Source organism: Scylla paramamosain, chromosome 29, assembly GCF_035594125.1.
Source record: "Scylla paramamosain isolate STU-SP2022 chromosome 29, ASM3559412v1, whole genome shotgun sequence".
In the NCBI taxonomy this organism is placed as follows: domain Eukaryota; kingdom Metazoa; phylum Arthropoda; class Malacostraca; order Decapoda; family Portunidae; genus Scylla; species Scylla paramamosain.
The window spans coordinates 2,376,945-2,388,204 of record NC_087179.1 but is presented as its reverse complement, the minus strand read 5'-3'; the positions used below and the strand labels follow the sequence as shown (position 1 = coordinate 2,388,204).

At 38.4% G+C, this 11,260-nt stretch overlaps 1 protein-coding gene across 1 annotated transcript in view; it reads left to right on the top strand.

Annotated features, from left to right (window-relative positions):
* Positions 1–5,111: 5,111 nt before the first annotated feature.
* Positions 5,112–11,260, top strand: part of LOC135115802 (metabotropic glutamate receptor 3-like) — a 35,148-nt gene continuing 28,999 nt past the window's right edge. Inside the window, exon 1 of the mRNA XM_064032817.1 lies at positions 5,112–5,223. Within this exon, the coding sequence (XP_063888887.1) occupies positions 5,112–5,223 (112 nt within the window). The remainder of the gene's footprint in view (positions 5,224–11,260) is intronic.

Here is an 11,260-nt window from a genome sequence, read left to right as displayed (position 1 = left end):
TTATCTCTTGTGATGTGTCTTCTCAGGCAACCAAAGCAGAACTGATTGGCAGAATGCAAGAACCTACTTTTACTTTTCTTAGTCTTTCTATAATGTGTTCCAGAATGTTCTCAATCTTTCTAGAATATTCTTGAACCTACTTTAGAATACTCTGATTCTTTCTAGAAAATTCTTGATAATCTAGAAAGTTCTATAATATTCTGGAATTGTTTTCATTAAATAGAATGTTCTAAAATGTTCTAAAAACTTCTAAGTGTCTGATAGAACATTCTAGAGGATTTTGAGATTTCTGAAATGCAAGCATATTCTTCTAAATATGATAAATTTCTTGCTAGATCTAGTCAGTTCAAGGATTATCTTATTAAAAAAACATCTTTAGAACATTTACATTCTTACTTTCATTCCTTTAACTTATTTTCTATATTTCAAAACTAATTAGATAAGCAACTGAGATTTTGCAAAGCTCTTTACCCTACATGAAAGTCAATAGTAACCCATACTATAATGAAATAATGCAAAAAAAAAAATGTAAATTCATTGTTCTAACCAGAAAAAAAAATGAAGTTTTAGGGTCAAAATTACTTTTTTCTATTCTCTTTAGACGGAAATAACTGACGAAAAAATATGGTTTGGGGCCAAGGACAAGACAAAAGTTAAATTTTGTTACATAGTGTATTCATTACAAACTGAAGGAATAATTAATTCATTATCATTGACAAAAATTACTAAATTTATGTTACTAAAAGAAGCAAAAGGTAATTCATGACAATACACATTGAAGTTAAGAGGAAATTATTTAAGTTTACTTAAGGATATAATGTTTATGTATTTATTTCCTCTTACGGTCTCGCAGCTCCTTTCTCTGTTGCCGCTGAGTTCGTTCAAGAGTCTCGCTCAGCCTTGCCCGTTACACGCCTCCGTCACGGCATCTGGAGTCGCTTCGCCGCTCACTGCATCGCTACCAGTTCCCATACGCTAAATTGCTGCATTGACATTAGATCCAGCATCCAGTTTGCCGCGTGGAGTGAGTGTGTGTGTGTGTGTGTGTGTGTGTGTGTGTGTGTGTGTTTTATGCAGGAGATGCACCAGCCAAGAGCAACAAAACTATAAGGAAAAAAAAAAAAGGGCCCACGGACGTGCCAGGCACCATACAGAGTAAAAAGCGGTCATCAAAATTTAAGGAATAAGTGTCTTGAAACCTCCGTCTTGAAAGAGTACAAATCATAGGAAGGAGGAAATACAGAAGCAGACAGGGAGTTCCAGAGTTTAAAAGAAAAATTAATGAATGATTAAGAATACTGCATTAGAGAATACTTGCATTAAAGAGGTAGAGAGAAAAGAGGTGAAAGAAAGAAGAAAGTCTTGTGCACCAAGGCCGCGGAAGGAGCGGAGGCATGCAGTTAGTAGGATCAGAATTGCAGTTAGCATGAAAGTAGCGGTAGAAGATAGCATGCATTGCCGCAACAATGCGGCAATGAGAGAGAGGCTGACGACAGACAGTTAGAGGAGAGGAGTTTATAAAGAGGGAGGGGTGAGAAAAAGAATAGCGGAAATGACTCAGAACGACTAACTTAATATAATTTGTTTAAACTAGAGATGATATGTGAACTTTCCAGTTTAGATTATAAGTCAAAGACAGACTGAGGATGTTCAATGTAGAAGAAGAAGACAGTTGAGCGCCATTGAATAAGAGGGGATAGTTATCAGGAAAGCAGTGTCGGCTTCATAGATGGAGGAATTGAGTTTGTGAGTCACTGAACAATACTAGGTTTGCTCTCTCCTGATAAAAAATATTAGAGAAATCCGAAGTCAGGCGTTCTGTGGCCTCCCTCCGTGAACTGTTTACTTTCTGAAGGGTTGGAAGTATATGAAAAGACGTGAAAAAGTGCAGGATGGTATCAACAGCGTAAAAATGGATAGAACAAGAAGTTTGGATTAGAAGGTCATTTATGAATAACAGTAAAAGAGTGGGTGACAGGACATATCCCTAAGAAACACCACTGTTAATAGATTTAGGAGAACAGTGATCGTCTACTACAGCAGCAATAGAACAATCAGAAAGAAAACTTGAGATGAAGTTACAGAGAGAAGGATAGAAGCTGAAGGGCGGTAATTTAGAAATCAAAGTTTTGTGCCAGACTCTGTCAAAAACTTTTGATATTTCTAAGACAACAGCAAAAGTTTCACCGAAATCCCTAAGAGAGGATGACTAAGACTCAGTAAGGAAAGCCAAAAAGATAAACCGTTGAGCGGCCTCGAAGGAAAACATAATACCGATTAGATAGGTGCTGAAGTGATAGATATTTAAGAATCTTCCTGTTGAGAATAGATAAAAAAAAACGAGGGCAGGATTTTACAGCAATAGGACGGCAGTTTAATGTATTAGAGCTGTTATCGTTTTTAGGAACATGCTGAATGCAGGCAAACTTCCATCAAGAAGGAAAGGTAGATGTTTACAGAGTTGGAAGAGTTTGACTAGACAAGGTGCAAGCAAAGAGGCACAGTTTTGGAAAACAGTAGGAGACACCCCCATCAGGTCCATAAGCCTCCAGTGGGTCAAGGCCAGCGAGGGTATGAAAAACATCACTGTGAATGATCTTAATGGATAGCTTGAAGTAGTCAGAGGGTGGAGGAGAGGGAGGAATAAGCCCTGAATCGTCCAAGGTTGAGTTTTTAGCAAAGGTTTGAGCAAAGAGTTCAGCTTTAAATATAGATAAGATGGCAGTGGTGCCATCTGGTTGAAATAAAAGAGGGAAACATGAATAAGCAAAGTTACTGGATATGTTTTGGGCTAGGTGCCAAAAATATCGTGGGAGTTAGATCTTGAAAGATTTTGACACTTTCTATTAATGAAGGAGTTTTTAGCTAGATGGAGAACAGACTTTGCATGATTCCGGGCAGAAATATAAAACGCATGAGATTCAGGTGATGGAACCTCAGGTACCTTTAGTAGGCCCCCTCTCTATCATGTACAGCATAAGAACTGGCTGTGTTAAACCAAGGTTTGAAAGGTTTAGTTCGAACGAGTGGGGAATGTACGCCTCCATGCCAGACGCTATCACCTCAGTTATGAGGTCAGCACACAGAGACGGGTCTCTGACAAGGAAGCAGTAGTCATTCCAAGGAAAATCAGCATAATACCAACTCAGGTCCACGCAGTTAGCTGAGGCAAAACGCCAGAGGCACCTCCGTTTTGGGAGAATCCTGAGGGGGAACTCGAGTGATACAACAAGATACAAGTATGAGGTTGTGATCAAAGGGTCCCAACGGAAAAGATAGAGTGACAGAATAAGCAGAAGGATTAGACGTTAGGAAAAGGTTAAGAATGTTGGGCGTATCTCCAAGACGGTCAGGAATTCGAGTAAAGTGTTGCACCAGTTGCTCTAGGTCATGGAGGATAGCAAAGTTAAATGCTAGTTCACCAGGATGGTCAGAGAAAGGGAGAGGGAAGCCAAAGCTGGTGGTGAACATTGAAGTCTCCAAGAGTGGAGATCTCCGGAAAAGGAAAGAGAGTTAGAATGTGCTCCACTTTGGAAGTTAAGTAGTTAAAGGATGGTCAGTGAAGAGAGAGGAAAGTGAAATCTGGTTAAGAACATTGGTCTCCAAAAATGGATATACCTGCAAAAGAGAAGTGTCAGAATGTGCTCCATTTTGGAAATTAAGTAGTCAAAGAATTTCTTATATTCAGAGTAGTTAGGTGAGAGTTATACAGAACATATAAAATTTAGTTTGAGAGAGACTCTGTGGTCGTAGCCAGATGGAAGATTCAAGAGCGTGGGCACGAGAGCAGGTTTAGTCGTTGTGAACATAGTCGCAACATCAAGCTTTGGATTGAAAATGAGGATATTGAAAGTAAGAGGAAACAAAAAAGGGGGTTAATGTCAGTTGCTTCAGACACCTCTGTGTGTGTGTGTGTGTATGTGTATGTGTATGTGTGTGTGTGTGTGTGTGTGTGTGTGTGTGTGTGTGTGTGTGTGTGTGTGTGTGTGTGTGTGTATGCGTATGTGTGTGTGTGTGTGTGTGTGTGTGTGTGTGTGTGTGTGTGTGTGTGTGTGTGTGTGTGTGTGTGTGTGTGTGTGTGTGTGTGTGTGTGTGTATATATGTGTGTGTACGCGTCTGTATATGTGTGTGTACGCGTCTGTGTATGTTCGCTGTTATCATTACCTCACTGGCAGTGCTGGACAGGTAACATATTTACATATATGAACTGACGGAAATGCGAAAGAGACCAGTGAAATATTATTATTTATTTATTTTTTTTTTTTATCCAACCTTTCATTCTTAAAATATGCTACTTAACTGTACCTATTTGACTCTTCTTTGCCTCTTTGAAATTAACTATTTAACTGTTCCTTTCGTAACCCTACCGATCTGAGCTTAATGCTTGACCTTACCTGTTTAAGGTTCACCTGTTGAAGCTCACCTGTGACCTTACCTGTGTCGGGTTTCATAAGTCTTGTGGTAACACATAAAATTGCTTTGGACTTTATGTATTTTTTTTCTCTCCCTCTCATTTTCTTCATGCACGTCAGTTTTGTGTTCTTTATCATTAGACAAAAATATGTAATTTAAGTTGAATATTCTTCATTTTTCCATTTATGTATTTTTGTTTATTTATACATTACTCAATATGTCTATTTATTTGATGGTCATCCATCTATTTATTACTCCTTCTATACATTATTCATTATATCCATTGATCTATTTACGTGTTACTCCATTTATTCACGCCTTATTTCACCCATATACCTATTTGTCCATTACTAGATCCATGGTTTATTCCATCTGTTTATTACGCTTATGTACCAAATCATTGCCACTTCTGCATTATGTACTACTACTACTACTACTACTACTACTACTATCCCAAGGGCCCATGTTATTATTATTATTATTATTATTTTTTTTTGGTCACTGTTTCCTTTCTCTTTTGATGGCCGACGCTGTAAACTCCACATGGACCTAAATATGAGATAAATGAAGGCAGTGAGTGAGTGAGACAGGATGCAGTCTTCCTAGTCTGAAGTCTCATTTTATCACATACTGAAGAAAGCACAAGAGGATATTCCACCACCTCTAAAAAAAAAAAAAAAAAAGTCTATCACGTAAGGATGGAGATACCAGAAACAACCAAGGACGCAGCTCAGGATGGAGACCCTCGAGCCGTGCTGCCAACACATACCATCACTACCACCACCAGGGCATCACAACCAGCGACCAGCGGTGGCTGAAGTGGCTCGGTACATAAACGGCGGATGAAGGTGTCAGTATATAAATATCACGTTTATACATTATTTTACGTATACATTAATCCATACATTTGTTACATCATTTATTCGTCACACCAGAGAACCATCACTTCATTTATGCGTTGTCCATTTATGGAAGCAGCTGACGCTGGGGATAAATTAACTTGTACTCTATAAAACTTTCACCTGAAAAGTCTTGATGAAACCTGAGTGAAGAAAAAATAGTACTGGAGTTACGCTGTTGTTGTTGTTGTTTCAATATTTTTCGCTAAAACTTTTGCTCTACTGATGAATACACTTTCTGAAAGTTGTACTTTATGTTGGATGGTGTTGGGAGAGGTATATATATATATATATATATATATATATATATATATATATATATATATATATATATATATATATATATATATATATATATATATATATATATATATATATATATATATATATATATATATATATATATATATATATATATATATATATATATATATATATATATATATATATATATATATATATATATATATTCTTTTTTTTTTTAAATAAACTAAGGGAATGGTGAAAAATGTTGTTTAAATGCTTTTAGATATTTGTTTCCAAACAGACAAATGGACAATCACAAAAAGGCAGACGGAGAAAGATACATACATACAAAGGGAAAGACAGATACAGATAGAAGCAGAAAAAACAGGCAAACAAACAAACACACAGACAGACAGGGAACATACTAAGCAAATATAAAAATGTGTTATTGAAGCAAAGCTAACTAAACTAGGGTGTCTGGAAAGCTAGCAGAAGCTCGTATAGTATTTAATAATAAGAAAAAAAAACATGTGCTTCTCCTTCTCAAGTAAAACAGGTAACTCCTAAGAAAATGCGACGGGAATTTCAGTATTTGTGGTAAAAACAGCGGTATTTTGTTCCTGGCGCCTGGAAGAAAAAAAAAAAAAGGAACATGTCTGAGTCTGGAAAGGGTGATCGTTAATTAGGAAATATTACCGCAGCTTCTTTCATTCCTCCTCGTTTTACTGTAAAAGTAATTGTTAAAGTTTGTCAACTAAGATTACCACTCTATTTGAGATCCAATTTTTTCCTATCTCCTTCCTAAATCTAAATTTTTTAAGCTTGAACCCGTTATTTCTTGTTCTATCCTGGTTGCTGATCCTAAGAATTTTGCCTACCTCCCCCTTGTTATAACCCTTATACCACTTAAAGACTTCTATCAGATCCCCTCTTAACCTACGTCTCTCTAAAAAATGTAAATTTAACTTCAATCTCGCCTCGTAAGGAATACCCCTCATCCCCTGTATCCTTTTAGTCATTCTCCTCTGTACTGATTCTAATAGACCTATATCTTTCCTGTAATATGGGGACCGGAACTGCACAGCGTAGTCTAGATGAGGTCTGACCATCCCCAAGTATAACTTTAATATTACTTCGAGCCTTCTACTTTTAACACTCCTAAAAACAAAATCCTAGTACCCTATTTGCCCTGTTTCTGGCCTCTATGGATTGTTTTTCTAGACGGAGTTCAGAGCTAACTATAACTCCTAAATCTTTCTCGTACCCTGTACCTACCAGAGTTTCGTTGTTTAATGTGTACCTACTGTGTGGGTTTCCTCTACCTACGCTAAGCACTTTGCTTTTATTGATATTAAATTGCATTTGCCATCTATCCGTCCATTCATTCATTCTAAGTCTGCCTGCAAGGCGATGGCATCCGATTCTGACCTATCTTTGTGTCATCCGCAAATTTACTAACATCACTACTAATTCCACTATCCAAGTCATTGATATATATTAGAAATAACAATGGCCCTAATACTGATCCCTGTGGCACCCCACTAATTACATGACCCCACTCGGATTTCGAGCCGTTTATTACCACTCTCTGTCGCCTGTTACCAAGCCATGACCTTATGCAACCGGACACCTTCCCATCTATCCCGTGTGCCCTAACCTTTCTCAGGAGCCTTTGATGGGGTACCTTGTCAAATGTTTTACTAAAGTCCAGATATAAGATATCATAACTATCACCATTATCTACTGCCTCGTACACTTTACTGTAAAAACTTAACAAGTTTGTCAGGCAAGACTTCCCCTTCGTGAAGCCATGCTGTGACTGATTTATCAAGTTATGTCTGTCTAAATGTGCCATGATGTTCCTCGCTAGTATTGACTTTAATATTTTACCTACAACTGAATTTAAGCTGACAGGTTAAACGTGAATTTAAGCTGACAGTTAGACGTTAAAGTTTTATCTCCTTTCTTAAAGATGGGTACTACATTAGCCTGCCTCCACATTACTGGTACCTCACCCGACTCGAGTGATTTGCTAAAGACAGAAACTAACAGCTCACTAATAACCTCTTTGCGTTCCATAAGTACTCTGGGATATATCTCATCTGGTCCTTGTGTCTTGAACTTTTATAGGGGAGGGGTGTGTGGGGTGAGAAGGAAGGGGTAATACAATGAGGGATGTGTGGAGTGGGGAGGAAGGGGAGGGTGTGTGGGATGAGAATGAGCGTTTAATAACGGGATGGCTCACACACATGGTTTGTATTACGTAGGAGTAAGATTTTCAGTAAAAGATCATTTTAAAAAAATGTCAAAACTGACTCAGTTGTTATTTCTGTTGGTAGTGGTATACTTTGTCTACATAAAGTGGCGAAAAGAAGCCCTTCTTGCGAGACGGTGGGGGTGAAAGCATATCCTTTCCTTCAAAACCTGACATTGGCTGGTGGAAACTGAGTGGCGCAGTTACAATTTGAATTTCTTTTGATGACCAGGAAGATGTGGGTGAGGTGGTGACCTACGAAGTAAGAGTTGGAGCAGGAGCAGGAGGAAACAATAAAATATATAGTATAACTTTTTATGTAGTTTATAGTATATAATATTATTTTTCTGCTTTTTACTTTCCATCTTTCTTTGTGACGATTTGAAAGGTTACATTTTAAAGTTATCCTGCGCTCCTGCGCGTGTGTCTCTATGTGTGTATGTGGGTGGGTGGATGGGTGTGAATGTTCGTGATTTTAGTTTGTAATCTTTATATATTTCCTCCACCTTTCTTTATTCCTTTTTATTACGAGTTATCCTTCTCCTCCTCCAGCTCCTTCTCCTCCTCCTCCTCCTCTTCCTGGGGCTGCTGGGATCAGCTTCAGCTAATCTCTTTTGTTTTCAGATAATAACATCACCGCCACGCCCCTTAATTATCCTCTGGAATATTATTCTTTTTGCTTTTGCCCTCACTCGCTTCCCTCTTTCCCTCAGCGTCTAGCCGATAATGGTAGAGAAAGTGACGAGGAAAAGAGGAGAAGGAGGAGGAGGAGGAGGAGGGAAGGAGGTGAAGGTCAGTTCAAGAATTCAATTTTCAGCCAATGCCGCCAAAATTGCTTTGATTTTACTCCCGCCTCCCCTTCGCCTCCCACGGTGCAGAGTGGCCTTGTAGACAACGGAGGGAAAAGTGAGGAAATTCAGGGAAGGGCCAAGGAAAATTTTGAGAGGGAAAAAAGTTAACTGTTGGTAATGTGAGGGATTTGGAGGCTGCAGGAGAAGCGGTGGGGATCAAACTTTTCTGGCTGTTTCTTGGTGGTGGAGAAAGAGGAAGTGTGTCAGGAGTGGTGGTGGTGAATCGTATGAATTGTGGTTTACAAGTGTAGTGATGGTGGTATATTGGAGTAATGGTCATGGTGAGGCTACAGTAATGGAAATAGTGGAGGATGAAGTGTAGTATTATCAATAGTAACAATGAATGGAAGAGAAATAAACTTGTTCAAGGTTTTACGTTTGTAAACGTATGTTTTCCTCTGTCTTTTACGCACATGAAGAGCGCGCATATATATATATATATATATATATATATATATATATATATATATATATATATATATATATATATATATATATATATATATATATATATATATATATATATATATATATATATATATATATATATATATATATATATATATATATATATATTTTTTTTTTTTTTTTTTTTTTTTTTTTTCAAGCGTGTAAGAGACAGGAAAATACATACGTTTGCAAACACAGTAGGCACCTGCCAAAACGATAATTACTCCCAGTGAGGTCTAAAGCACTGAATCAGGGGGTACTGTGAATTTATCATTAAACACAGCTGTAACCTCACTGAAAGTTTCTCTTTGTGTATCACAATACAAGGGGGAAGTCACAGTCTACCCTCTGAAGACTCTGTTCCTCTGAAGTCTCTGTTCTTTCATACAAAACTAAAAGCACCCAATTACACACACACCTTTCAGTCAAAATGCAAAATCATCATAGCGATTCCTACACCATCCTCGGAGTCCCTATCTGGAGAGGAGACCACAGATGTCAAAGGTCGGACTGCTCTTCTGGTATCGACCCTAAGTGTCTTCAACTTTTTCTTCACTGACTTCTGCAACATTTGCGGTCTTAGATCTAATTTTCAATCTGTAGAACACCACCTCTCCTCTTCAAAACCTCATCTTCTTTTCCTCACTGAAACTCAGGTGTCTGAGGTAACTGACAGTAGCCCCTCTTGTGTTCCCTCCTACTTTATCTATCCTCATTTTCAATCCAAAGCTGGATGTTGCGTTTATGAGCGCAAAGACTTAACCTACTCTCGTGCCCACGCTCTTGAATCTTCCGAGTTTTCCACCATCTGGCTACGACTACAGAGTCACTCTCAAACTAAATTTACATTTGCTGTATACCTCTCATCTAACTTCCCTGACTATAAGAAATTCTTTGACTACTTAACTTCCATATTGGAGCACATTCTGACTCTCTTCCCTTTTGCGGTGATCACCATTTTTTGGAGACTTCAGCGTTTACCACCAGCTTTGGCTTTCTTTTCCTTTCGATGACTATCCTGGTGAACTAGCCTTCACCGTTGCCATCCTCCACAACCTAGAGCAATTAGTGCAACACCTTACCCGTATTCCTGAGCGTCTTTGAGATACGCCCAACATTCTTGACCTTCTCTTAACCTCTAATCCTTCTGCTTATTATGTTACCTTTCTTTTTCGTTGGGAATCTCCGATGACAATCTCATATCTGTATCTTCTCCTATGGCTTCAATCCCTCCTCAGGATCCCTCTAAGCGGAAGTGTCTCTGGCGTATTGCCTACGCTACTTGGGGGGACTTGAGGAGGTATTTTGCTTATTTTCCTTGGAATGACTACTGTTTCCGTGACAGAGACCCTTTTCTGTGTGCCTTGCACATTACGAAGGTGATAGTGTCTGGCATGAAGATGAACATTTCTTACTCTTTTTCTCGACCTACACCTTCCAAACCTTGGTTTAACACAGCTTGTTCTAGTGCTATACATGAAAAAGAGGTAGCAAACAAAAGTACTTGAACCTTCCATCACCAGAATTTCATGCATTTTATATTTCTGCCCGGAATCATGTCAAGTCTGTTCTCCAACTAGGTAGCCAAAAACTCCTTCATTAATAGTAAATCTCAAAATATTTCGAGATCTAACTCCGCTCGTGACTTCTGACATTTAGCAAAAAATATCTCCAATAACTTAGCTTCTTCTCTCTTTCCTTTATATCAAACAGGTGGCACCACTGCTATCACATCTATCTCTAAAGCTGAATTCTTCCTTCAGACCTTGCTAAAAACTCTACTTTGGACGATTCAGAGCTTGTTCCTCCCTCTCCTCTACCCTCTGACTACTTCATGTTACCTATTAAAATTCTTCGCAATGATGTTTTCCATGCCCTTGCTGGCCTGTACACTCAAGGCTTTAGGAGCTGATGGGATCCTTCCTACTGTTCTCCGAAACTGCGCCTCCGTGCTTGCACCTTGCCTAATCATACTATTTTAGCTCTGTCTGTCAACATCTACTTTTCCTTCTTGCTGGAAGGTTGCCTTCATTCAGTCTTCTCCTAAAACAGGGTGATCGTTCTAATACCTCAAACTACCTTCCTATTGCTTTAATTTCCTGCCTTTCTAAAGTTTTTTTCTTTTTTTTTTTTGTGTATCTATCTTC